The sequence below is a fragment of the Antechinus flavipes genome, chromosome 2 (assembly GCF_016432865.1).
Source record: "Antechinus flavipes isolate AdamAnt ecotype Samford, QLD, Australia chromosome 2, AdamAnt_v2, whole genome shotgun sequence".
In the NCBI taxonomy this organism is placed as follows: Eukaryota; Metazoa; Chordata; class Mammalia; order Dasyuromorphia; family Dasyuridae; genus Antechinus; species Antechinus flavipes.
Window position 1 is genome coordinate 675,613,658 of NC_067399.1, and position 27,729 is coordinate 675,641,386.

Genomic DNA, 27,729 nt, shown 5'->3' on the forward strand with positions numbered 1-27,729 from the left:
GAACGGGCCCATGAGGACGGGACAGACTGGCCCCGGATCCCTGGAACGGGCCCACGAGGACGGGACTGGGGGCCTCGGAGACTGGCCCGGGATCCCCAGAACAGGCCCACGAGGACGGGACTGGGGGCCTCGGAGACTGGCCCGGGATCCCAGATGGGCCCACGAGGACGGGACTGGCGGCCTCAGAGACTGGCCCGGCATCTCACAGCTGGGACCAGCCCGAGGGCAGGTGAATCTTCCTGGCCCCAGACCCGGCACTCTGAGTGAGAAGCCTCGAGTCCTGTGTCTACCGTGGGTCTGTGACTGTGTGACGCGGGTTCTATCCTAGACAACTTCCCAGGACTAAGAGGGGGCGCCGGCCTGCATCGGGGAAGAGTTTCCTCCCCTGGGAGTTCCTACACAGGTCCAGGCCCGCGGCCTCCGGCCAGAAGCCTTGCTAAAGGCAGAATCCAAAGGCAGAGCTTGCGCTCTCATGAGCAGAGAGGGGAGCGGGGGCCGCGTTCAGGTTGGAGGCCCCGGGGACGGTGAATGGGAGCGGGGCCTTGAAGGAAGGGGTCCCCGGGGACCCCGGGGGCTGACTCCCTCCCGGCACGGAGCACTCACTAAGGCTGAGAGAGCCCGGAGGGAGCCACCTGGAAGCTGTGGCCGCTGTCACTGATGGGACCCGGGGCGCCCAGGGCGTAATTCCTGGGCAGCTTTGGCGGGATCATTCGGAAGCCAGGGATCTTTTTTAAAGAGCCCCTCCCCCGAATCATGGAAGCGATCTGCCCTTTCAGAAACCGCGCTGCACTTTTCGGCCTCAAACAGGCAACGAAGCCCACTCTGAGTGTGACGGGGGCCTCGGCCGCCGGGCGGTCTCGGGAAGGGGCTCGTTCTCCACGGCAGAACGTTCCGGCTGCATTCGGAGGCGCTTCCCCTGGCAGGGAAAGGCCGTGACCGAGGGGCTCCTGCTGGGATGGGGCAGAGGCGGAGGGAGCAGGGAGCCCCCGGCGCCGGCAGAGGAGCCGGGGTGGGCTTTGTGGGGAGAAGACGCTCAGGAGTCGCTCGGTGACAGCTCTCGGAACCTCCCTTTCTCCAAGCCCCCAGAGATGAATGCCCTGATTAACGAGCCGGACTAATTAACGAGCTTCATGTATCTGAGACGCTCCACCCACCCAAACAAAATGCCTCCTTCAAAGTCCTCATTTTAGGAGCACCACAAACCAGCAGCCAATCACAACGCTTGCTCGCCGTGGGGGCACCTACCACGCAAGGTGACCTCCGAGAGGCTCGCCAGTGAGGGCCGGCACAGGGGCCGGCCCGGGCGAGGGTGAGAGCTAGCCGTGAGCCACAATGCTACCCCGGGAAGGCCTTCCCTCCCTCCCTCCTTCCCTCCCTCCTTCCCTCCCTCTTTCCCTCCTTCCCTCCTCCCCGCCACAGGGACAAGATGGGCAGGTGTGGACACCTCACGGAGCAAAAAGCCAAGTCTCACAGATTAAAGAGCACGGCCACGGGACAGTTATAGCAGCTCAGGGGGAGGCGGCTTCAGAGGCCCCCAATCCGTGTGCAACCCTCTGCCCCGCCCGCCCCAGGCTCTCCTCCCCAGGCCCTCCTCCCCAGGCACTCCTCCCCAGGCTCTCCTCCCCAGGCTCTCCTCCCCAGGCCCTCCTCCCCAGGCACTCCTCCCCAGGCTCTCCTCCCCAGGCACTCCTCCCCAGGCACTCCTCCCCAGGCACTCCTCCCCAGGCACTCCTCCCCAGGCTCTCCTCCCCAGGCCCTCCTCCCCAGGCACTCCTCCCCAGGCTCTCCTCCCCAGGCTCTCCTCCCCAGGCCCTCCTCCCCAGGCACTCCTCCCCAGGCTCTCCTCCCCAGGCACTCCTCCCCAGGCACTCCTCCCCAGGCACTCCTCCCCAGGCTCTCCTCCCAGGGCCTGGGACACTCGGCCTGCATGGGCGCCTCCCACTGGCCGGGAGCTTTTTCTAGTGGAGCCCACGTGTCTCCTGGGGGCCTCCACTTACTGCTCACTCAGACCCGTGCCTGGTACACAGTAAGCACTTAATAGATGCTGAGTGACTGTCCTGGTCCTTCCATCTGGAACAATCGTGTCTATTTTCCTCCTCTTCACGGCCCCCCCTTAAAATACTGAACGATGGGCCCTGCCCCCCCCACGGACAGACCGCGGCCCCGGCTTCCCACCTCTGCCACCGTGTCCGGAAGAGCCCGAGCGGGCCCCGAGCTTGGCCGAAGGAACGCCAGGCCCCGATTTCAGATTTCTCAGGCTGGTCCCCAACTCCCGGCCACGTCCGGCCCAGCCCATGGGGGCTCTGGAGCCTCAGCCTTTCACTGGGAGGGGCCCAAGCCCTGCACTGGCCCAGACGGAGCCACACCCGCACCAGGCTCGGCCCCGGGGCAAGAGGAGGGAGCACGGGTCAGGGCTCCCCGAGGAGGCGCGGCCTCAGCAAGGGGGACAGAGTCCCTCACACCCGGCCCAGGGGGGACAGAGCCCCTCACACCCGGCCCAGGGGGGACAGAGCCCCTCACACCCGGCCCAGGGGGGACAGAGCCCCTCACACCCGGCCCAGGGGGGACAGAGCCCCTCACACCCGGCCCAGGGGGGACAGAGCCCCTCACACCCGGCCCCAAAGGGGGACAGAGCCCCTCACACCCGGCCCAGGGGGGACAGAGCCCCTCACACCCGGCCCAAGGGGGACAGAGCCCCTCACACCCGGCCCCAAAGGGGGACAGAGCCCCTCACACCCGGCCCAGGGGGGACAGAGCCCCTCACACCCGGCCCAGGGGGGACAGAGCCCCTCACACCGGCCCAGGGGGGACAGAGCCCCTCACACCCGGCCCAAGGGGGACAGAGCCCCTCACACCCGGCCCCAAAGGGGGACAGAGCCCCTCACACCCGGCCCAAGGAGGACAGAGCCCCTCACACCCGGCCCAGGGGGGACAGAGCCCCTCACACCCGGCCCAGGGGGGACAGAGCCCCTCACACCCGGCCCAGGGGGGACAGAGCCCCTCACACCCGGCCCAAGGGGGACAGAGCCCCTCACACCCGGCCCAGGGGGGACAGAGCCCCTCACACCCGGCCCAGGGGGGACAGAGCCCCTCACACCCGGCCCAGGGGGGACAGAGCCCCTCACACCCGGCCCAGGGGGGACAGAGCCCCTCACACCCGGCCCAGGGGGGACAGAGCCCCTCACACCCGGCCCAAGGGGGACAGAGCCCCTCACACCCGGCCCAGGGGGGACAGAGCCCCTCACACCCGGCCCAAGGGGGACAGAGCCCCTCACACCCGGCCCAGGGGGGACAGAGCCCCTCACACCCGGCCCAGGGGGGACAGAGCCCCTCACACCCGGCCCAGGGGGGACAGAGCCCCTCACACCCGGCCCAGGGGGGACAGAGCCCCTCACACCCGGCCCAGGGGGGACAGAGCCCCTCACACCCGCCCCAAAGGGGGACAGAGCCCCTCACACCCGCCCCAAAGGGGGACAGAGCCCCTCACACCCCCCCCCAGGGGGGACAGAGCCCCTCACACCCGGCCCCAAAGGGGGACAGAGCCCCTCACACCCGGCCCAGGGGGGACAGAGCCCCTCACACCCGGCCCAGGGGGGACAGAGCCCCTCACACCCGGCCCCAAAGGGGGACAGAGCCCCTCACACCCGGCCCAAGGGGGCGGCCTCCCTCACTCGGCTTCGGGCCCGAGCCACGCGGGGGCCCCCGGGGGGACCGTCCGAGGGAGGCTCCTGGGGAGCGAAGGGGCCTTACCTGAGTCATCTTGGCGAGGTCGAGCGAGGGCCGGGGCTCCTGCGGGTCCTCGGGCCGCCGGCGCTTCACGCCCACTTTCTTGTCGTTGAGCACGCAGGGCTGGGAGCGGCTCCGGGACAGGCCGCTGCAGCGCCGGGCGGGCTCCGGGGTGGAGGCGGGCGTGCTGCTGGCGGAGGGCGGGCCGTACTCGGAGAAGGAGAAGCGCTCGTGCGAGCACGAGAGCGAGCGCTGGAAGTCCGTCCTGCGCCCGTCGCCGGCCCCGGGCTCTCGGGCCCCCGCGGGCCCGCCCTGGGCGCCGGCCGGGTCGGGGAGGGAGGGCGGGAGCGCGTTGGCGCGGGAGGGGAGGCTGAAGCTGGAGCTCCGCTGCATGGGGCAGGAGCCGCCCGAGAAGCGCTGCACGCTCCCGCCGCTGTAGCAGCGCCTCTTCTCCACGGGGGTCCAGACCTTGGAGCCCAGCGGCCGCCAGGCCGGGCGGAAGCCGGGCATCTCGTCCGACAGGGACAGGGAGCGGCACTGGCGCTTGCTGGGCGGGGCCGCGGGGGGGCCGCCGCGGTCGCTGAGGCTCAGGTCCTTGATGAGGTTGGTGACGGCGCAGGCGGCGGGGGCCTGCTCGGGCAGGCAGTCCCAGAGGCTGGCGCCCGGCTGCTCCAGCTGCAGGGGGCACTTCCCGTCCAGGTCTCTCCACCGGCCGCTCTCTGGTTCACAAACGACAAACAGACGGGCGTTAAGGAGCGTCCTCCTCCGGCCCACAGACCCACCGCCCCGAGGGAGGCCCTGGGAGGGTCACGGGGGAGGCGGGGACACTGCGGCTCTCGGGGCAGGATGCCCAAGGATCTGCCGCTTTGTGCCCCTGAGCCCGTGCTCAGGACCTTAATGAGCTCCTGGGAGGGCAAGCCCAGAGGCACGAGGTGGGACCCCCGCCCAGAGCTGCAGAGCTCCCCCCGGGCCCCTCCAGCTCCCATCTCCCCCCGCCCCCAGGGGCTGTGGCCAGCGCCCGGTCTGTGGGGCGGGAAGCTCCTGGGGACCCGGGGGGGGAAGGGGGGCTGGGAAAAGGGCTTCAGCGGGGAACGCCTGGCCCTCAAGCCCAGGGAAGGAAAGCGCCAGCGCCCTCGGCACTTACTGGCTGGGGAAGAGAGAGGGACCAGAGGCACTCGGAGAGCCAGACGTGGGACACGCACGTACGAGAGCGCGGGGAAACTGAGGAACCGCGGCCTCCCCTCGGCTCAGCTTGCCGGATTCCCACAAGCCCGAGGTGTCTGGGCAGTCCCCGGTTCTCCAGGCGGCCCAGCCTGCTCTCGCCCTGAGGCCACTTGGCGTTACTTATTAATGCTCAGTCTGTGTGTCTGTCTCTGTCTCTCCAACACTCACTGTCTCTCTCCGTCTCTCTCTCTCCCTTTGTCTCTCTCTATCTCTGTCTCTATCTGTCTCTCTTTTTCTCTCATTGTCTCTTTGTCTCTCTGTCTATCTCTGTCTCTCCATCTCTCTCTGTCTCTCCGTCTCTCCCTCTTTACTCTCTCCAGTCCGGCTTCTGACTTTTCCCATCCCACCAAACCCTCTCTGCCCAAAGTCTCCTCGACCTCCCGTGGCCTTTCTCCGGCTTCAGTCTCTGCAGCCCGACGCCGTCGCTCCCGGGCGCCTCCTTCATACTCTCCTCTCTTTAAGGACGTTGGGAGTCCTCCCCAGTCCTCCTCCCGCCCCTCCGATGGCTCCTCCCTGGACCCTTCTCCACATCCCACCCTCTGACCGAGGGGCTCCATCCCGGGCCCACTTCTCTCCCTTTGCTCGGTCACTTGCTGATCTCACCAGGTCTCGTGAATTTAATAATCATCTGCAGGGGGGGCGGAGGGGGCGGGGGGGGGGAAAGGAGGGGGTAGATGGGGCAGGGGGGGCAGGAGGGGCAGAGGGGGTAGATGGGGCAGGTGGGGCAGGATAGCAGTGTCATAGTCTCCTTCCTCCACCCCTTTCCAAAGAGCACACAAAAAGGTGGAGCCTGAGACGGCTCCATCAGGCCCAAGCAGAGTCTCTGCCAGGAACCCCTTTCGGGGACCGGCCCCTCACTTTCTGGCTGTCTGAGATTCCGTCCCTGCAGCCCGTGGGGCTCCGGCCTCGACCAGACTGGACGTGGGCCTCCGCTGCCCTCCCAGACCCTTCCCGGGCCCTCCCCGAGCCTCCCCACCTCTGCTCCCTGGCTTTCTCCAAGGCCGGCGGCCTTTCCCTTCTCCCGGCCCTCCCGGCCTCTGCAGCACGGCCGAGTTCTCACCTTCCCTCCCGGACACGGTGGCCCCCCCTTCCACAGGGAGCTCGGGAGGCCCGGCTGTTCCTCCCCTCTGTTGTCCCCCACCCCCCTCCGCTTAGTGAGTGCTGGCTGGCTGACCCCCAGGCAGCCCCCTCCTCCCGGGGAAGGCGCTGAGCCCGGGAGGGGCCGTCTCGCCCCCCGACCCTCTCCCGGCTGCGAGTTCTGCCCTCTGCGGCCAACGACAACAGGCCCCGGCCCTCCTCCGTCCCCAGACAAGGTGGAAATAAAGTTCCGCGACGGCCATCGCCGAGTCTCGCGCCATAAAGGAAACACTGAGACTTTAACTAATTCCGCTTAAATTGGATTCCCGCCACTTTCGGGGAGACCAAGAGAAATAATCACCGAGGGGGACGCTCACATTTAATTTCTCTTTGCAAACAGCAATTATGTGCGATGCTCGTTTTAATTGTTTCCATTTCTGTCTGGAGCGCGCGGAGGGGAGAGGGGACGGCTTCAAATAGAGCTACGCCCAAGAAGTCGTGCGAGCCCGGGAGCCGGAGACGAGCCCGGGAGCCGGAGACGAGCCCGGGAGCCGGAGACGAGCCCGGGAGCCGGAGACGAGCCCGGGAGCCGGAGACGAGCCCGGGAGCCGGAGACGAGCCCGGGAGCCGGAGACGAGCCCGGCAGGATTTTAAGGCCTATTGTTTTCCCCTCTGACTGAAAACGAGGCTGATGCTAATTTCAGTAAAACAGGGGCCAATCTGATCCCCAAAGGTCTCTCAACCGGGTTCCACATTCCCATCAAAAGAGCCGGCCGTCTCCTCGGGGAAATTGGTGAGTCATTCACTCCAAGGAGCCACAAAAGGGACGCCGGAAACTCGCTTTGGACGTTCCAAATGGCAGAGTTGTCATTGACCGGTGGTCCCCAAGGTGGGCCGGGCCCTTCTCTGCCTGCTCCAAGTGGGCACTGAGTGATGGCCCCAAGGTGCCCAGGCCCTTCTCTACCTGCTCCAAGTGGGCACTGGGTGATGGTCCCAAGGTGGGCCTGGGCCCTTCTCTGCCTGCTCCAAGTGGGCACTGGGTGATGGTCCCAAGGTGGGCCCGGGCCCTTCTCTGCCTGCTCCAAGTGGGCACTGGGTGATGGTCCCAAGGTGGGCCCGGGCCCTTCTCTACCTGTTCCCAAAGGGTGCTGGGTGATGGCCCCAAGGTGGGCCGGGTCCTTCTTACCCACTTCCAACTGCTTTCCCTTCTAGAAACGAAGGCAGAAAGTGCCCCGGGGCCCAACCCCTTTTATACATGGAAAGTAGAATTTAACAACAAAGTAATTAAACACTGAAAATACGAGTTTATAATTAAAATGCTGACACAACTGAACCACAAATGGGCTGCTGTAATATTTTTACAGTCCCTTTTATACATAATGTATGATCCTTCTGCTCAAGTTTCCTCTATGTTCTTTTCCTGTGAAATAATTTACATGAATAAATAATTTATCACAGCAACTCCAAAGGTAATTATGGTTTTCCATCCTCCCCCTGACCTTTTTTTAAAATATGAATTCTCCTCCGCCCTCCGCCCTCCGCGCTGAGGGAGGACTCAGTTTGCTGCCGCAGGCGCCCTTCCCTTCCAGGTCTCAGGGACCGGGCCAAGGGGAAGGACCCCCCGGTCCCACTGTCCTCAGCGGGAGGCGAGGACGGCACAATCCTCAGGGCGGCGGGACGCCTCCCTTTCACCAAAACAGATTGGAGTTTATGTATTTGAGAGGAGTCCGTGCTGTGGGCGAAAGGGAGTCGGCCCCGGGGCTCCTTGCTCAGGGGGCTCGTGAGGGGACCTCCGGGGCCCGGGATCCCCCAGCCTCAGGCCCTGTTCCGCCAGCTGAAAAGCGCAATGACAAGGGAACGTCGGGGGTTAGCGGGGGACGGGTGGGCAACGTGGGAGAAGCTGTTTTCGGAACAATATTTCCTGTTGCAAGAACACAATCGTTAGTCATGTAGATGGAAGTGTGCAGAGGAAATTCCAGCGCAGAAATAGAAGGCTACGGATGGGCCGGGAGAGGGGATGGAAAACGGAGGAGCAAAGACCCTCGTCCCGCCTCCGAGAACCAGGGCGGAGCGGCCCCCAAGGACCAGGGCGGAGCGCCCCCTCCCCCCCGGCTCTGGAAAGCCTGGTTCGGCGCCCTCTTCTCCAGCGTCCCCCCTCTGCTCTCTGGTCACAGCAAGGCCTCCCAGCGCCCCCAAACGCAGCCCTGCCCACAGGGACCGTGGGAAGCGGCCGCCCGCCGGGAAGCCCTGAGCCCCTCTCTTTCCTTGTCCTGAGCACATGCTTTTATTTCTCACAAGCTCAGACCAGTGGGTCGGGGTGCCAGACTCCGCCGGCCCCCCAGTCTCCAGCCGGGCTCCCCGCTAGCACTTTCCCCTGCAGGCTCGGCCAGAGTCAGAGGGCCCGGCTGGCCCCGGGTCTCAGGGGGACCCCCCGATTAGGAAGAGAACGTTATTAGCTTTTATCTCCAAGGGACGGGGGTGGGGGGGCTGGAGACGCTCATCACGGCACCTTCTTTCTGCTGACCATTGTCCAGCCGAGGAAAGACCTAAAACCTTCCTGTAAAGGAAGCCCGGCCAAGTGCCCCCAAACCCGGGCGCACCCGAGGTGCCGGCACCCAGTGGGGTCCTCCGCGGCGCTCTGGGCCCTCGGAGAACAGGAGGAAACGCTCCGGGGCTCAGCCCAACGCCCCCGCCTGCTCGAGCGCTCCGGGGGCACGATGGGGCCCGTCTGAGACCCCCGGTCCTCGCCATGCGGGCCCGCAGGGGTACGGGGGGCACCCGGGGAGCCGTCCTCGGCAGAGAAACGCCCGCCACCCCCCGCTTTCTCCTGACTCGCCATTTCCTTCCAAAGGCAAATGTAGTGATACCGAGTCTGGCTAACGAGGGTCCGGTCCCTCGGGCTGCTTAACAAGCTCTTCCTGTGTGAAGTCAGCACGACTTCCTCCCAGCCCCGGGAAGTAAAGAGACCAGGTACCCGCGACAGCGGGCAAAGTGCCCCCCACAGACTCCTCCCTCTGCTCATTCACTCCCAGCCCCGGGAAGTAAAGAGACCAGGTACCCACGACAGCGGGCAAAGTGCCCCCCACAGACTCCTCCCTCTGCTCATCCGCTCCCAGCCCCGGGAAGTAAAGAGTCCAGGTACCCGCGACAGCGGGCAAAGTGCCCCCCACAGACTCCTCCCTCTGCTCATCCACTCAGCACCATTTGTGGGGGAAGCAAAAAGCTCTGGGGGCAGGAAGACAAGAAAGAAGGACTCAGTGGCCTCCCTATCCTGCCCTTCCTTCCTCCGCAGGCAGGGCTGAGACCCAGGGGCCCTTCCCAGATGGCGGCTGCCCCCGGCTCCCTGAGGGCCCTGCACGGCGAGCCCGGCTGAGACCCGCGCCCAGGAAGAAGCGACAGCTCCCCGCCCCCTCCCCCAAGGAAGCGGAGGCAGCCCTTTGTGTTTGTCCAGGCTGGGGCCGGGCCGGGCAGCAGGACGGCCTGCAGGCTCAGCTAGCCGGGGAGTCTGACGGGGCCTGGGCACTCCCGGGGGAGCTCCCGGAGGAAGCCGATTTAAAGGCCTGCTCGTCGCTGCCCTTCCTTAGAACAAAGAACCCGCTGAAGGCAAAGTGGCCAATGACCGGCCTGGTCCGAAGCTAGAAAGCAAACCCCAGACCAAAGAGAAGGGAAGAAGCCCGGCCCCAGCCGGCAGGAGCACCAAGCCTGATGCTTCCCCAATGGGGAGCACGGCGGGGCCGAGATTCCCTTAGAGGGGGCTCAGGGGCTGCCACAGACACGCTCAGGCCCGGCACATGTGGTCAGCGAGCAGCGCCAGGTCTGAGGCCGGCAGTTCTCGGAGCACCGGGACCCCCAGCAACGCCCTCCCTCGGGCCTCAGACCCTAGTGTTCTTCACAGCGCCCCCCCCCACACACACACACGCAGAAGGGGGTTCCTACAGCAGCTCTGAGAAGCCGGGGCCGCCCTCCCTGACCCAGGATCTCCCAGCATCTCCCAGCATCTCCCAGCACCTCCCAGCAGCATCTCCCAGCACCTCCCAGCACCTCCCAGCAGCATCTCCCAGCACCTCCCAGCACCTCCCAGCAGCATCTTCCAGCACCTCCCAGCACCTCCCAGCACCATCTCCCAGTACCTCCCAGCACCTCCCAGCATCTCCCAGCAGCATCTCCCAGCATCTCCCAGCATCTCCCAGCACCTCCCAGCAGCATCTCCCAGCATCTCCCAGCAGCATCTCCCAGCATCTCCCAGCATCTCCCAGCACCTCCCAGCATCTCCCAGCATCTCCCAGCACCTCCCAGCATCTCCCAGCATCTCCCAGCATCTCCCAGCATTTCCCAGCAGCATCTCCCAGCATCTCCCAGCAGCATCTCCCAGCAGCATCTCCCAGCATCTCCCAGCATCTCCCAGCACCTCCCAGCAGCATCTCCCAGCACCTCCCAGCAGCATCTCCCAGCACCTCCCAGCAGCATCTCCCAGCATCTCCCAGCATCTCCCAGCATTTCCCAGCAGCATCTCCCAGCATCTCCCAGCAGCATCTCCCAGCAGCATCTCCCAGCATCTCCCAGCATCTCCCAGCACCTCCCAGCAGCATCTCCCAGCACCTCCCAGCAGCATCTCCCAGCACCTCCCAGCATCTCCCAGCATCTCCCAGCACCTCCCAGCATCTCCCAGCACCTCCCAGCATCTCCCAGCATCTCCCAGCACCTCCCAGCAGCATCTCCCAGCATCTCCCAGCATCTCCCAGCATCTCCCAGCATCTCCCAGCATCTCCCAGCATTTCCCAGCAGCATCTCCCAGCACCTCCCAGCAGCATCTCCCAGAATCTCCCAGCAGCATCTCCCAGCACCTCCCAGCAGCATCTCCCAGCATCTCCCAGCATCTCCCAGCATCTCCCAGCACCTCCCAGCATCTCCCAGCACCTCCCAGCACCTCCCAGCAGCACCTCCCAGCACCTCCCAGCAGCATCTCCCAGCATCTCCCAGCAGCATCTTCCAGCACCTCCCAGCATCTCCCAGCACCTCCCAGCACCTCCCAGCATCTCCCAGCATTTCCCAGCAGCACCTCCCAGCAGAGTGCGCGCTCCCCAGCCCCAGGCGCCAGACCTTCCCACGGGATGGACAGGCTGAGGGAACCCCGCCTCCCGGGCCCAACAGGAAGCGGAACCCTTCACAGGGCCATCCCGTTACCTCCTGGCGGCCCTGGGGGGCAGGACCCCCCCCAGCAGCCACCCCTGCGCCCACCAGCCTGGCGCCTCCGGGGCATCCTCACACACCCTGCCAGGGAGGGAGCTCGGCCACTTACCCATCATGCCGCAGGAGAACAGCGTGGGTCCTTGACTCATCTTCCTCGGACTGTGCTGAAAACAACCAGAGAAGCGGATGATGTCTCACGGCCCGAGGAGGGCCCCTCCCCAGCCCCGCCGCCCGGGCCCCCCGCGGGCTTCAGGCGGGCGCTGCCGGGGACTCCATCCTGCGAACGGCCTTAGAAAGCCGCCTGACTTCTGACCGGAGGGGATTTTTCCATGTGAGGATGTGGAGGAGGGCGAGGGAGGAGGAGGGAGAGGAAACAGTTGAGCAAACTCCCCCAAGCGGCTCCGCAGTGGGCCCTGGGGCCGGCAGCGGGGGGGAAGAGGGGGCGGCTGGGCAAGGGACCCGCGCCCCCCGGCCCGAGGAGCCTCTGCCCACCCGCTGCGGGACCCTCTTGGCCCTCCGCGGGAACAACCAACAAAGCGTCTTTGCGAGTGGGCCCCAGCCCGGCTGCGCCATTTCCTGTTCTCCTTCAGGCCTGCGCTACACGGTTCCTGTTCCAGGGACCGAGATGGGAAAACCAAGGGTCCGGTGCAGACGTGCCCGAGCTCCTGGCTGGGGCACCCCCGGCCTCCCTGACTCGGGCACCCCCCCCAGGCTTCCCTTTGACCCCAACCGTTCCCATGGCCCCCCAGCTGCCAGCTCCTGAGATCCCAAGGCCAGGAAGGACCTTCCCCTCCGAGCCCCAGATTTACAGAGGGGCAGACCCTGGAGCTCCCGAGGCCAGGGGGCTGCCGCAGGCCCCCCATGGAGAAGGACCGGAACCCGGGCCCCGCTGACTCAGGAGAGTCCTGGCCGGCCGGCCCAGGCGGGTCAGTCCGCCTTTCTGAGCCTCATTCCGCCCGTCTGCAGAAGCAGGTCACGAGACCTGGCGGGCCGTGCCCGGGGGACCCCCAGGAGCTCCTCAGGTGTCGCCGAAGCAGGGAAGGAAGACCCCCCTCGTTCCCCTCTCGCTCTCCTCGGAGGCTTCAGACACAAAGGGCCCTGGGAAAGGCCCTCACACGGAGCAGCTTCTCCGGCAGGGATCCCGCAGAGGGGAAGCCCGAGGCTCCAGTCCCGGCTTCTGCGCCCCCAGCTCGGTGAAGAGGGCAGCGTCCAGGGGACCCCGCCTCCTGCCCGTGGCATTAGGGTCCTGTGATTCCTGGCTGGTCTCACTCCCAGACCGAGGCGCCAGCGGGTTCCAGGCCTCCAGGCCGTATGAGGCCGCAGGGACCCCGACTTCCCCGGGCAGCTGGAGGGCTGAGCCCAAGGGAAGGGAAGCCCCAGCCCCTCAGAGCCCACCCCCAGGCGCCCTCCCCCGCCTTAACAGAGCCCCGGGCAGCGCCAGCCGGTTCTGAAGTGGTCGGGCCTGGAGGCTGCGTTTCCTCGCACCTGCCTCTCCTGGCCCTCTCCCTCTCCTGGCCCTCCCGGAGCCGCTGGGGCTGCCCACTTAAGGGACAATAGCGCCGACCACTCACAGCCACTTCAGCCGCCTAATGAGATGGAGGCTGATCAATATGCGGCGCTGGCAGGTGCGAGGCGGCCCCGCAGCTGTGCAAGGAGGGTGCCGGGGGGCTCCGGGCCTCAGTGTCCCCAAAAGCCCCCATCGAGGCCGGACCCCACGGAGCCCAGAGGGTCCCACAGACACCCGAGACGGAAATGCGGGCGGGCTTGGGGCTGGCCCGGCCGGGAGAGCGGCCTTCCTTGGGCCGGAGCCCCCCACCATCCAGCCCTGCTCCTCCTCCAGAGCGGCCGCCCCGGGGAACTTCTCTTCCCGTGGGCAGTTCCCCCAACCCTCACGTGACCCTCGGGCGCCTGTGATCGGGCAGGGAAGCCTCCCTGCAAAAGGGAGAAGACGAGAGTCGCACATTTTCGGGGCGACAGACGGCAACGTGAGGAGCGGAGAATAATGAATTCATGGCACCAGAAAGCAGGAAGACCCAGAACCCCGGGGGGCGGCAGGAGTAGCTGCAAGACGAAAGGGACTCGGGGGCTGGGCCTAGGAGAATCTTACTGGGGGACAGAGAACAGATTGGGGGGAGAGAGGATGGGGGAGGGGAGAGGAAGGGGAGAGCAAGGGGAAGGGGGATGGACTGAGGAAAGGCCGGGGAGGAGGGATGGATGGAGGGAGAGGGGGAAGCTTCCTGTCAGCTCAGGAAACGCAGGCTCCTGTGCAGGATCCTGAAAAGGCCTCTCTCCTCAGGCCTGGGCTTGAGTCCTTTGGGCCTTTCTGGGACCCAGTGGGTTCCGCGGAGCCCAGAGACCTTCCCTCTCTCACTGCCCGGGTGCTTTGGCTCACAGAGCTGTCCCCGAACAGTCCCGTGCCTCAGTGGCAGGCGGCCCACTCTAGCCCTTGGGGGGACCAACACGAACGTGCCTTCTCCAGTGCCTGGTTAGGGTCATCCAGTCCCTCTGGGCCTGAAAGCCTCCAGGGCCAGGAAGCCCACTCCCTGGGGGAACCCCGCCCCCCTCTCCCCCCCTCCCCCCAGTCTGTGCTCAGCTCTGGTTGTTCGGAGGCTGACAAACAAAGCAAATAATAAACATGAAAATGCTCTGAAATGTGTTCATTGCTGTAAACTCGAGGGAAGCTGGCAAGGGCTGAAACTCTGAGTTGATGCACTGAGGTCGGTTCAAGCACTTAAGGCTAATTACAGATTGACCAATACTCTATGAGCACAGCTTGGGAAATGGCCCTTCCCACTATTCTGTACTGGCTCCATCTTTTGGTGTAGACAGAGAATTGTGGGAGGGATCAGGGGGTGGAGAAGCCAGGGCACTTTTGGCGGTAGAGGAAGAGAAGGAAGGTCCTGCATCCATCCCCTTCACTTCTACCCCTAAAGACAAGAATAAAGACCAAGGACTTTTGCTTCTCCTGACTCTGGCTGATTCTAAGGCATCCAGCTGCTAAGTCAGTCTTCACAGGAAGCATTTATTAAGTGCTTCCTAGACGCACAGCACTTCCTTATATATGGGGGGGGGGGGAGAGGGAGGGAGTTTGCCAGTTGGAAGTCTCATGGCCCCTGCCCTCAAGGAGCAATCATTCCAATGGCGGGGAGGGGTTTCCTCCACAGGAAGGCTCCAAAGCAGACTTCTTTCATGACAGCTCCACTGATATAAATCCCGTGGCTTTCTGATGTTGTGCCCTGTGATAGGGCCCGAGGCTCAATGAGAACTTGGCTTTCTGGGCCTTCTGCGGCGGCCATGACCTGAGCTACTGCAGGAGCTGTTCTGGGGCCATGTCTGGACAGGGCAACAGCCACACACAGTAGGTAAGAAGCCTGGCTGCCATTCCCAGGGCACACAGGCTCAGGGTCGTGGGTTAGCTCCATCAGAGGCATGGGCTATCTCCATCAGAGGTCGTGGGCTACCTCCATCAGAGGTCATGGGCTATCTCCATCAGAGGTCGTGGGCTATCTCCATCAGAGGTCGTGGGCTATCTCCATCAGAGGTCGTGGGCTATCTCCATCAGAGGTCGTGGGCTACCTCCATCAGCGGTCGTGGGCTACCTCCATCAGAGGTTGTGGGCTACCTCCGTCGGAGACATGGGCTATGTCCATCAGAGGTCGTGGGCTATCTCCATCAGAGGTCGTGGGCTATCTCCATCAGAGGTCGTGGGCTATCTCCATCAGAGGTCGTGGGCTATCTCCATCAGAGGTCGTGGGCTATCTCCATCAGAGTCATGGGCTATCTCCATCAGAGGTTGTGGGCTATCTCCATCGGAGTCATGGGCTATCTCCATCAGAGGTCGTGGGCTATCTCCATCGGAGTCGTGGGCTATCTCCATCAGAGGTCGTGGGCTATCTCCATCAGAGGTCGTGGGCTATCTCCATCAGAGGTCGTGGGCTATCTCCATCAGAGGTCGTGGGCTATCTCCATCAGAGGTCGTGGGCTATCTCCATCGGAGTCGTGGGCTATCTCCATCAGAGGTCGTGGGCTATCTCCATCAGAGGTCGTGGGCTATCTCCATCAGAGGCCGTGGGCTATCTCCATCAGAGTCATGGGCTATCTCCATCAGAGGTTGTGGGCTATCTCCATCAGAGTCATGGGCTATCTCCATCAGAGGTCGTGGGCTATCTCCATCGGAGTCGTGGGCTATCTCCATCAGAGGTCGTGGGCTATCTCCATCAGAGGTCGTGGGCTATCTCCATTAGAAGTCGTGGGCTATCTCCATCAGAGGTCGTGGGCTATCTCCATCAGAGGTCGTGGGCTATCTCCATCAGAGGTCGTGGAATACCTCCATCAGCGGTCGTGGGCTACCTCCGTCGGAGACATGGGCTATCTCCATCAGAGGTCGTGGGCTATCTCCATCAGAGTCATGGGCTATCTCCATCAGAGGTCGTGGGCTACCTCCATCAGCGGTCGTGGGCTATCTCCGTCGGAGACATGGGCTATCTCCATCAAAGTCATGGGCTATCTCCATCAGAGGTCGTGGGCTATCTCCATCAGAGGTCGTGGGCTATCTCCATCGGAGTCATGGGCTACCTCCATCGGAGGTCGTGGGCTATCTCCATCAGAGGTCGTGGGTTATCTCCATCAGAGGTCGTGGGCTATCTCCATCAGAGGTCGTGGGCTACCTCCATCAGAGGTCGTGGGCTATCTCCATCCGAGTCATGGGCTATCTCCATCAGAGGTCATGGGCTATCTCCATCCAAGTCATGGGCTATCTCCATCAGAGGTCGTGGGCTACCTCCATCAGCGGTCGTGGGCTACCTCCGTTGGAGACATGGGCTATCTCCATCAGAGGTCGTGGGCTATCTCCATCGGAGTCATGGGCTATCTCCATCAGGGTCAAGAGGATTGGAGCGGTCTGACTGCCTGGCAGAAGTGGCCTCCTGTCTCTTGCTTAAAGTGCCCCATTCTTTCCGCCCAGCTTCCCTGCCTGTCCCTGGTGGCAGGGATGGCAGTTGCGGGGATGGTCGGCCCCTGCTCCCCGGGGGCTGCTTCCCTAGATAAAGCTTATAAAGGCTGAGCTGAGCACAGGACAAGGGGCCCGGGGGCGGGCCGTACCAGTCTGCCTGGCGGTGGTAACTGGTCAGAGGTTATTGTGGCGACAGTGATGAGAACGGGCCCTGTTCCTGGAGCTGGAAGTCAGCTTGGCAGATGGGGCCGTTCCCGGGCTCGGGGGCTGAGAACCCTGGCTGTCTCCGTCAGGCTCCGGGGGAAGACGATGGTCAAGTGGAGGTGGCGGGATGACAAGTGAGACAGATGCAAAAGAGCTGCTGGATTCTGGGAAAGGGAGTGGTAGTGGGAGCCCGGCCCAGGGGGGCCCGGCCCAGGGGGGCCCAGCCCAGGGGGGCCTGGTCCAGGAGAGCCCAGCCCAGGGAGCAGCAGATCGGCTCCCAAGCCTAGGACCTCAGCTGGCCTGGCACTAGATGGAAGCCTGGGAGAGGCAAGGAAGGCGGTCACTATGGAAGTGAGAGGAGAGGCCCTTGAACTTGGGTGGGCGGCAGAAAGATGGCGGGAAGCAAGCCCTCCAAGGTCCAACGTCTGGGCTGCCTTCCAGCTGCAGCCGTTCGGGGAGAGCACTTGGAGGAAAGGTCCCCCGAAGCGGGAGAGGAGCCGGGCAGGGCCCGGGCCGGGCGAGGCTGGCTCGGCTTCAAGCTAGGCCGCCGAGCACAAAGACCCGGGGACATCAGGGTCACGGCGGCCGTCGCCCAGGCTGCCCTTCCTCGGGTGGGGAAGGAAGTCAAAGAAGCGTCATCCAAGGCTGATCAAAGGACCGAGAGTAAAAGGCAAGTCCTGGGACAAAAGGAGCCAGACCCTGGACTCGCAGGTGACCCCCCCCCCCCCAACAGGATCTTTACAAGCCCGGGACCTGACCCACGGACTTGGCTCCAAGCTCCCAGAGGGCCGTGCAGGCTGAGGGCCGCGACTGTCCCCCCGTGTCCCCTGGCGGGACCCGGGCCCGAGCCGGGGGAGCCGGCAGGGGGTTCTGGGGGAAGGAGAATGACCTTCTCCCATCCTTGTTATCTTGATGGCATTTCTGAGCAGGATAAGGTCGCCACGCCCGCCCCCACGGACTCCCTGCACCTCTGGACACCTCCGGCTGGGCTGCAGCTGTTTGCCTTCTCTGTGTGGTCTCGGGGAGGAGGGGGAGGGAGAGGAGGGGGAGGAGGAGGAGGGGGGGAGGAAGGGGAAGAAGGGGGAGGAGGGAGAGGGGAAGAGGATGAGGGGGCCCAGAAACTGGAGGGCTGGAGCCCAAAGTCCAGCCTTGGGGTGGTGTGAGCTGGGAGGAGCCGGTAAGCTGCCCAGATGGGTCCCAGCGGGCGGATCTCCTCCTCCTCACGGAGAGGAAGGATGGGGCCGGATGAAGGTTTGAGGAGGGACAGTGGCATTTCACCCCCAGGGACAGAGCGCCCCCGCCTCCGCCCACTGTCACCTACGTCTGTCTCACTTTGGGGGGTCTCCTTTTCCGACGAGAAAATGCTCCTGCCCCCCCTGCAGGGGTTGGTGCCCCCGGGTGTCCCCTCCAGCTCCCCTCCTATCTGTCCCCAAAATCTGGTCCGAGGCACGGTGGGCCCACATGCCCTGATGCTGCAGAAGCTGTCCCTCTATCCTGGGGGTCTGGGGGGGAGGGCGCTCCCCAGGGGCTCAGGAAATGGCTAAAGAGGTCGGCTGCTGCTGTTTTACAGATGGGGAAACTGAGGCACGGGCTCTCCCAAGGGTCAGAGGTGGAATCCGAAGCAGGTCCTCTGCCCCCACCCAGGCCGCTTTCCAGATTTCAGAAACATCCTTTCGGTTTTGCTCTGAGAAGGAAAAGCCTCCAGAGAAAAGTGGCCCCATAAAGGGCTGAAAACAGCCAAGAGCAGGAGGACTGGGGGAAAAGGGGGGGGGGCAGTTCAAATCTCCTCTCTCCTTGTAGTCATGCTCCTGCCCCTGCGTCCCACGTGGGAATCCAGAGAACACAGATGGGATGGGTCGGCTGGGGGGGAGTGCGAGCCCACCAAGGGGAGGGGGCCGCCTCTCTGGGTCTCAGTTTTCTCATCTGTGAAATGCTGGGATTGGGTATGGGGAGCCTCCAGCGCCCTCTGCCTTAGATCTGGGGTCTGCAGTCACTTTATGGGAAGGGCGGCCTCCACCCTCCCAAGACCTGGGGGGGCTGTGCCCCGCCCTCGCCTGCCGGCCCCCCCCATCTGCCCGAGATCCTCCCCCCATATCCATCATCCCGGGGCACTGAGAAACAAGGAACCCCCATCTCCGACCTGCCGGACACAGATTCCCGCTGGCTTCGGGGCCTCCTCCGGGCCACACATCCCCGGCCGCCTTTACCTGAGCTTGTGCTGCAGGAGGAGCGCCTTCCGAGCCCCCCTCCCGAGCCCCCCACCCGCCCCCTCCCCTGGACTCTTACCAGCTCAGGGTGCAGAGTCTTGCATGTTATGGAGTCGGCAGCGCCTTGGTTTTCGAGGGGCCGGGTCAGGATCATCGCCATGGCAGAGGAGTCAGGCACCGGGAGCCATCCCAGGGCGGGCGGCCTTCTAGCGCCAGGGCATCTTCCGGGAGAGCGGGGTCAGCCCGAGCAGCTCTCCATCGGCAGCTGACCCTTGGGGTGGCCTGGGCCGGCGTGCTCAGTGCCCTGGAATGACAAAAGCAAGAAGGGCCTGGCTGAGTGCCCGCGCTCCTCACTGGGGCCCACACCCGGCCCCACACCCGGCCCCCAAACTTGGGCCCCACACCCGGCCCCCAAACCCGTGCCCCACACCTGGCCCCCACACCCGGCCCCACACCCGGGCCCCACACCCGGGCCCCACACCCGGCCCCCAAACTTGGGCCCCACACCCGGCCCCCAAACTTGGGCCCCACACCCGGCCCCCAAACCCGTGCCCCACACCTGGCCCCCATACCTGGCCCCCAAACCCGGCCCCACACCCGGCCCCCAAACCCGGGCCCCACACCGGCCCCACACCCGGCCCCCAAACCCGGGCTCCACACCCGGCCCCCAAACCCGGGCCCCACACCCGGGCCCCACACCCGGCCCCCACACCCGGGCCCCACACCCGGGCCCCACACCCGGCCCCCAAACCTGGGCCCCACACCCGGGCCCCACACCCAGTCCCACACCCAGGCCCTGCCCATAGACTGCAATGTCTCGGAGCCTGGCCCACAGCGTGCCCCGAGGCTGCGAAAAGGCCGCAGAGGGGTGGGGGGTGGGGGGCAGCAGAGTCCCACCGTCCACAGTCCCCGCCCCTGCCGCCGCCCAGCCCCACCCAGCAAGTCCCAGCCGCGAGGCGAGTTTCTGCCTGGACCATCTACCCAAGCCCGGACCCCGGAGTCGCCCGCTCAGAGCGGGTCTCTACGTTGGGTCCGGACGGAGCCACCCCCAGGGTTTCTCCGAGATGGGGCCGAGCCCCCGCACCCGGTGCCGCTTCCCCGCGGGTATTGGTCCCGAGGGGGACTCGCTGCGCTGGGGGCGATCCTGCCTCCCCCCACTGCTCCCGCCAGCCGGACGCCATCGGGTTTTCTTCTCCTAGAACCGAACTCGCCAAGCCCAGCTGGCTCCGACAGCGCGGAGCTCTCCGCGACAGCGGCCCATCGACGCTCGGGGGCCCTGCCCGGACCCAGCCGGAGAGAGCCCAGGTCCGGTTCTGCCGCTCAGAGTCCCCCTGACCCAGTTCTCCGCTCCCAGCAGCCTCTGCTCCGCTCCCTGCCCCGACTGCAAACACCGGGTCTGCTCAGGAAAGCCCAGTGTCCACAAAGGCGCCCGTAATCCCGCTCCCCCTCGGCTGCCCGGGCCACAAAGAAGCTTGGGGCTTCCTCCAAATTCAAGGGCGGCTCCCAACCAATCAGGAGGCGGGGAGGAAGCCGCGGCTGAAGCACGTGGGACGCAGAGCCCCGGACGCAGAGCTCCCGCAAGCTGATCCTTTGCACTGGGCATATGTCCATCGTTTTCCCATTTACTCGGCTTGGGCTTTCAGTGGGTGACCCCGAGATGGCTCCATCGTGGGCCAGGCGACTGACAGAGGGAACCACCCAATACTGTTGGTGAAAAACCGGCTTCGTCCAAAGTGCACAATCGGGGGAGAAACGGACTCGTGTCTCCAGGATCTGCTGCTGGGGGGGAGGGAGGGGGGAAGCCGAGCCGGCCGGGCTGATGTCACAAGCCACGCCGCTGCTGACCCGGCGGGCAGGATGCCCCCGGAGGGGCCAGGCGACCTCTGCCGCGCCCCCCCTTCCCCCCCCCCCCCCGCCCCTCCTCTGGCGCAGACGTGGTCAGAGCCGCAAAAGGCCGAGAACAATCAGTGCGACGGTCCCATTGAAACGCCCGACACCGACTCCATGGAACGTGGGCACGGGGGCGCCTCCATCTGTGCCGGGGGCTCCCCAAGGCCCTGAGTCTGCACCCCAGACGTGGCCTCCCACCTGCTTCCCAGGACCCTGGGCCTTCGCCCAACGAACAGGAGCGGTCTCTCCCCGCAGCCCCGGAGGCTTCCTGGGAGGGTCTGGCTCCAGAGCCTGTTTGGGGGGAGTCAGGAGGAGTTCCAGCTCTGGGGCACCCACCCCCAACACAGGCTTTGGCAAAAGCCCGTTTCCCGGACGTCCGGAGAAGATGAGCCCAAGGAACCACAGCAGAAATCACAGCGACGAGAGGAGGGGGTTCACGGGGGGGGGGGGTGTTGGCACGTGGGGCAGGCGCTTCCTGAGAACACAGCTCCGTCACGGCCCCCAAAGCCGACCTACGAGACCCTCCCGTGGGAGGTTCTTGTCCACAGACAGCCCTGACTAAGGGCTCACTGCGCGCCTGGCTCAGAGGTGAGCACCAGAGATCAGAACCACCAGCGGGGAAGGTGGTCTGTCCTCAAGGCGCTTCCAAAGGGGGACCGGAGAAGGGGGCCGGGGGAGAAGGGGCACGGCCTGGGAAGCTCAGCGGTCAGGAAGAGACCAGAGTCCAGGTTTCCAGAGAGAGAGAGGGAGGCCGGAGAGGAGAGACTGGGAGACTGGAGGCTGGGAACGGGACAAGAAAGGGCTCGGCTAAAACGAATGACTGCCTGGCTCTTACTCGTCCCTCGCCCCTCATTTGCCCCTCTAAGCGTCCGAATGTGAAATCCTGACTCTGAAGAGGAGCCAGTCCATGACTCAGCTTCGCCAAGATCCCAACTTTCCCCTTTGAACTGCGGCCGCTGACCATGGCAGCCGGGGTGCTGACGGATGCTCTGACCCTTCGTCTGGGTCCCCAAACCAGTCTTGCATCACCAGAGAAACCGCAGGTTCTCCGGGTGGTCTGAGCAGGGGACGAGCCAGCCTTGAGCCGGCGGGGCTGCTCCTCGTGGAGAGGGCACAACCCCAAGGCTGTCACCCCCAGATTTACAGCCGGTCCGGACCACGGACAGAGCCTGGGACTTGCCTTGGGCTCGACTCCTGGTGAGAAGTGGGGCAAGCGGGGACCCTCCAGGACTCAGCTGGACCAGGCGGCCTCTAAGGGCCTTAGGGCAGAACATGTGCTTCTCACCTAGTCTGCGCTTTCTAGCTGCTCCACCTGGGCAACATCAGGCAACAAGGCCCCTGTCTCCTTCCTCTCCTCTGCTGGCCCACGCTGGCGCTCTTCCCATGAGCGTGCCCCAGAGCTGGAACTCCTCCTGACTTCCCCCAAACAGGCTCTGGAGCCAGACCCTCCCAGGAAGCCTCCGGGGCTGAGGGGAGAGATCACTCCTGGTCATTGGGCAACCGGAAATCATTTTCATAATCCAACTGAATCCATAAAATCTAATCATGAAAAACCCAACAGGATCCATAAAATCCAATCATGAAAAACCCAACTGCATCCATAAATCCAATCATGAAAACCCAACTGGATCCATAAAATCCAATCATGAAAAACCCAAGTGCATCCATAAAATCCAATCATGAAAAATTAAACTGGATCCAGAAAATCCAACCATGAAAAAGCAAACTAGAGCCATAAAATCCAATCATAAAAACCCAAATGCATCCATAAAATCCAATCATGAAAACCCAGTTGGACCTATAATATCCAATCATGAAAACCCAACTGGATCCATAAAATCCAATCATGAAAACCCAACTGGATCCATAAAATCCAATCATGAAAAACCCAAATGGATCCATAAAATCCAATCATGAAAACCCAGTTGGACCTATAATATCCAATCATGAAAACCCAACTGGATCCATAAAATCCAATCATGAAAACCCAGTTGGACCTATAAAATCCAATCGTGAAAAATTAAACTGGATCCATAAAATCCAACCATGAAAAAGCAAACTAGAGCCATAAAATCCAATCATAAAAACCCAACTGGATCCATAAAATCCAATCATGAAAAACCCAAATGGATCCATAAAATCCAATCATGAAAACCCAACTGGATCCATAAAATCCAATCATGAAAACCCAGTTGGACCTATAAAATCCAATCATGAAAAATTAAACTGGATCCATAAAATCCAATCATGAAAACCCAACTGGATCCATAAAATCCAATGATGAAAAACCCAAGTGGATCCATAAAATCTAACCATGAAAAATCAAACTAGAGCCACAAAATCCAACCATGAAAAAAGCAAACTAGAGCCATAAAATCCAATCATGAAACTCCAACTGGATCCATAAAATCCAATCATGAAAAACCCAACTGTATCCATAAAATCCAACCATGAAAAACAAAACTAGAGCCATAAAATCCAATCATAAAAACCCAACTGCATCCATAAAATCCAATCATGAAAAACCCAAATTCATCCATAAAATCCAATCATGAAAACCCAACTGCATCCATAAAATCCAATCATGAAAACCCAATTGGACCTATAAAATCCAATCATGAAAAATTAAACTGGATCCATAAAATCCAACCATGAAAAACCAAACTAGAGCCATAAAATCCAATCATGAAAACCCAATTGGATCCATAAAATCCAATCATGAAAACCCAATTGCATCCATAAAATCCAATCATGAAAACCCAACTGCATCCATAAAATCCAATCACAAAAACCCAACTGGTTCCATAAAATCCAATCATGAAAATCCAACTGGATCCATAAAATCCAATGATGAAAAACCCAACTGCATCCATAAAATCCAATCATGAAAAATTAAACTGGATCCATAAATTCCAATCACGAAAAAAGCAAACTAGAGCCATAAAATCCAATCATGAAACTCCAACTGGATCCATAAAATCCAATCATGAAAAACCCAACTGTATCCATAAAATCCAACCATGAAAAACAAAACTAGAGCCATAAAATCCAATCATAAAAACCCAACTGCATCCATAAAATCCAATCATGAAAAACCCAAATTCATCCATAAAATCCAATCATGAAAACCCAACTGCATCCATAAAATCCAATCATGAAAACCCAATTGGACCTATAAAATCCAATCATGAAAAATTAAACTGGATCCATAAAATCCAACCATGAAAAACCAAACTAGAGCCATAAAATCCAATCATGAAAACCCAATTGGATCCATAAAATCCAATCATGAAAACCCAATTGCATCCATAAAATCCAATCATGAAAACCCAACTGCATCCATAAAATCCAATCACAAAAACCCAACTGGTTCCATAAAATCCAATCATGAAAATCCAACTGGATCCATAAAATCCAATGATGAAAAACCCAACTGCATCCATAAAATCCAATCATGAAAAATTAAACTGGATCCATAAATTCCAATCACGAAAACCCAACTGGATCCATAAAATCCAATCATGAAAACCCAATTGGACTTATAAAATCCAATCATGAAAACCCAATTGTATCCATAAAATACATTCATGAACAAATTTCTCAGAATAAGGATAGGCAAAGAGGAGGCAGCAAAATAACTTCCATATAGAGATAATATAATGGTTTACTTAGAGAATCCCAAATATTCAGTGGGATAAAAAATTACATAAAGCAATAACTTCATTCAAGTAGCAAGATGTCAGATAAACCAAGGAAAAAGCCATCGGCCCAAACCAATAACAAATAAATAGCAGAAAGACATAAAATCAATCAACATTCACTAAGTACCTACTACTGCCAGGTACTGCTAATGCTAGGGACACAAAAAGGGCCAAATGACAGTCTCTGCCCTCAAAGATAGATACATTCTATTAAAATTGTTCTAAATATCTGGGAAGTAACCTCCCAAGACCTCCGATATATAGATGAGGAAACTGAGGTAAAATGACTCATCCAAGGTCACACAGCTGGTAACCATGAGACAAGATTTGAACTTGGGTCTTCCTGAAGGTCCAATGTTATGTCCACTATGCTACTTAGGTACCTCTACAAAACAATCTCTACAGAAATAATGAATTTGGGAAAATATTCATTGTTCAAGATTCGACTACACTAACATAAATAAAACAGTAACATTAATTCAAAAAATTATGTTTCCTATTTTTGTATGTCTTTAACATAATACTAATAATGGAGGCAGAGAGGTAGCTCTGAGGATAGAACATGGTAAATGGAGTCAAGAAAACCCAAGTTGAAATCAGGCCTCAGACACTTGCTGGCTAAGGGAATCTGGTCAAATCATTTCATTTCTGTCAGTTTCCATTTCCTTATCTCTAAAATCGGGATAATAATATAAACAAAAACCTAAGTCCCAGGGTTGTCACAAGGACAAAAATGATATAATATTTGTAAAGCACTTTGCAAACCTTTAAGCACTACATAAATGTTATTGTTAATACCATTACATCAAACTCCTAGGGCTTTATCAACCTAAACAAAATAATAATAAAATCATCTTGAGGAACAAAAGGAAAAGAACTACAAAATAAGTCACGTTTAAAAATAAAGATAAAGCCAGATGTGATGGCTCACTACTATAGCCCCTCTTTTGGGAAAGGTCGAGGTAGATGGCTAGCTTAAATTTGGGAGTTGTGATGTTTGAGTATCTAGGGATGGAGGATCAATAGGCTGCCTCCACATGGGTGAGCTGGCCCAAAATGTGACTTTAGATTAAACTAGAGTGTTGGGATCAGGCCCAAGACGGGTTGCTATATTTCAGCCTGGGAAGATTTAGTCTCCAAAAGAATTGGTTTTTTAAAAGTAGGATTGAAGGGGATTACCCTTATTGGATGTCAAATTATTTTTATGATACATTATCAAACTATTTTGTACTGGAAAAAATGGGCAAGATGATCCATAGAAAAAATTAGGGTAAGTCAAGTCTAGATGCAATCAAAGTAAGCAAAGATTCCCCATTCAACAACAACTCCTGGAAAATAGGAAGTTTCACAGAAATTAGGTTGGGGAACATCTTACATCATATGCGAGAATAGTTCCCAAATGGGTATACAACCTCCAGATAAAAAGGTCATAGCTTAAAAAAAAACAACAGAGGACAATGGGAGGAGGTGTCTTTCACAACTAGAGCTGGGAAGGAATTATTAAACAAACCATTTTGTTGGTTTGAACAAAGAATTGTTTTGTTTTCAAAATGGACATATGATTTCATTTGTATTGGGAACTCCCAGAGAGGAAACACCCTCTGTCAATGCAGATTGGAGCCTGCTCTAGAGTTTTAAAAGACTCGCCTGGTGATCATAAAAGATAAAAGGCAATTCCTGACAGATAAAATTAAAAAGATTTTGCATAAACAAAATCACTTCAGCTAGAATAGAAAGAGAAGAAATCTTAGTTTCCCATCCCCTATTGCTGATAAAAGACTTGATATCTAAGATCTATGGGAAACTGAGATAAATATCTGAGAAGAAGAGCCATTTCCCAAGAGACAAGGGCACAAACAAATGGAAAGTATTAAAAAATCATTTCAAGGAATGCCTTTGATCCACAAGAAAAATGCAAACAAAAAGAAGTTAAGGTTTTACTCCACACGAGTCACACTGACAAAGATGACCAAGGACAAAAATGACCAGTGCTAGAGAGGCCGTGGGAAATAGATCACCTGATACCTCGCTGGTGGAACTGTCCACCGGCCCAGAGGCTCTAGAAAGCAATCTGGATAAAATTATCATACACATTCAGCATCCTTGCCATGGAGTCCAAGAATAGAAGCAAGGGACCCAAATGAACTGTTTTTTGTCTTAGAAACAAACAGAAAGCAAGAGATGGACCATCAAATGGGGAATGGCTGAAAAAAAGGTTGGGATTTGAATATAATGGAGCACCCTCCTCCCCCAAAACCAAGAATTCATGTCAGACTCTGCCCTCAAATTACTCTCTCCGTCACAAACTTTAGTGGGGAATGGTCACTTTCCCTCAAGGTTTCCTTCATTTCCACCCCAGAAACCAACTGTCCCTTGTTGGATCTACACTAGAATTTCCCCTTGTTAGTTCTAAGTGCTCGGAAAGAGAGAGTAAGGCGGCTTCCTCTTGTTGTCCCCTGCGACTTGGCTGCCGCCTTTCTTCCTAAGTGGGACATGGACGGATCCAGCCTTCTCCTCACACACAGCACCGCTCCCTACATGGCAAACTCGAGGGCAGCGCCTCCGGGGAGCCCTTCCTGCCCAAACCCACGCTCAACCCATCTCTCCTCGTTCAGCACTCACTCAGCTCTTCCAAATACTTTCAACTGGCGCATAATAGTTGGCTTCTCTTCTTTACTGAGCCCCAATCTGGGTAGCCAATGGTAGTCAATGATTACTGATGGTGGAGGTTTATTCCTTGAAGAAATCATAAACTACAGGCTGACCAGAGTTCCAGATTATGGGAAAGGATGTCACTGTGAAAACCACCAACTGTTATGTAAATGTGAGTTATTATCATCCCTGTCATCCTCATTATAGTCTTGTCATACGCAGGCTGTGTGACTGTGGCCAAGTCCTGTTTCTGGGCAAATGAGTCTCTCTGGTGCCCTCCAGCTCTATAACCTGGGCTTCTAGGGGTTTTCTAGGTCTTCAGTCGTGTCTCCTTGTGACCCCCCATTTGAGGTTTTCTTGGCAGAGGTACTGGATGATTTGCCATTTCCTCCTCTAGCTCATTTTACAGATGAGGAAACTGAGGGAAATAGGATAAAGTGACTTGCCCGGGGTCACACGGCTAAGAAGTGTCTTGAGACCAGATTTAAATTCATGATGAATTTTCCTGAGCTCGTACTGCTCTGACCAGGCAGTCAGATACCCTGTACCTTGACCCTGACATCGTGATGTCATTTGGTCCTCCTCAAACAAGAACCACCCAGGGAGGATTGAGTCAGACTGTGGGGTCTGTAAGGGGTGCACAGTCCATCAATTCCGACTCAATTCATCAAGTGATTATTAAGCACCTGCTGTTTATAGGGCACTGCACACAATGCTGACCGAGAACAACCTGACAGGAGATTTTATCTTAGAGAGATCAGACACATAAACAAGTAATTATGATGCAAAGGGAATGAGGAAGTGCCGAGTGGGACAGGAAAGTATAAGACATTTCAGCGGAGGGACAGAGGGAAGTGCTAGGGGTGAGACTTGGCAGGGGCGTTTTGTGCATCAGGCCTTGAAGGAT

At 59.4% G+C, this 27,729-nt stretch overlaps 2 protein-coding genes across 2 annotated transcripts in view; one reads left to right on the plus strand and one right to left on the minus strand.

Moving 5' to 3' along the window:
* The window catches only part of FAM53B (family with sequence similarity 53 member B), a 79,945-nt gene that overhangs the window by 13,797 nt on the left and 38,419 nt on the right, over nucleotides 1–27,729 (minus strand). Inside the window, exons 2-4 of the mRNA XM_051982684.1 lie at nucleotides 18,659–18,883; nucleotides 11,327–11,381; nucleotides 3,751–4,445 (exon numbers count right to left, since the gene is read on the minus strand). Coding sequence (XP_051838644.1) covers nucleotides 3,751–4,445; nucleotides 11,327–11,381; nucleotides 18,659–18,739 — 831 coding nt within the window. The 5' untranslated portion in view covers nucleotides 18,740–18,883. The remainder of the gene's footprint in view (nucleotides 1–3,750; nucleotides 4,446–11,326; nucleotides 11,382–18,658; nucleotides 18,884–27,729) is intronic.
* On the plus strand, nucleotides 14,295–17,236 carry LOC127552183 (avirulence protein AvrXa10-like). Its single transcript, XM_051982686.1, has 4 exons — nucleotides 14,295–14,758; nucleotides 14,873–15,168; nucleotides 15,373–15,417; nucleotides 16,054–17,236. Exons 1-4 carry the CDS (start codon nucleotides 14,647–14,649, stop codon nucleotides 16,261–16,263), a joined length of 663 nt encoding a protein of 220 aa, XP_051838646.1. The 5' UTR covers nucleotides 14,295–14,646; the 3' UTR covers nucleotides 16,264–17,236.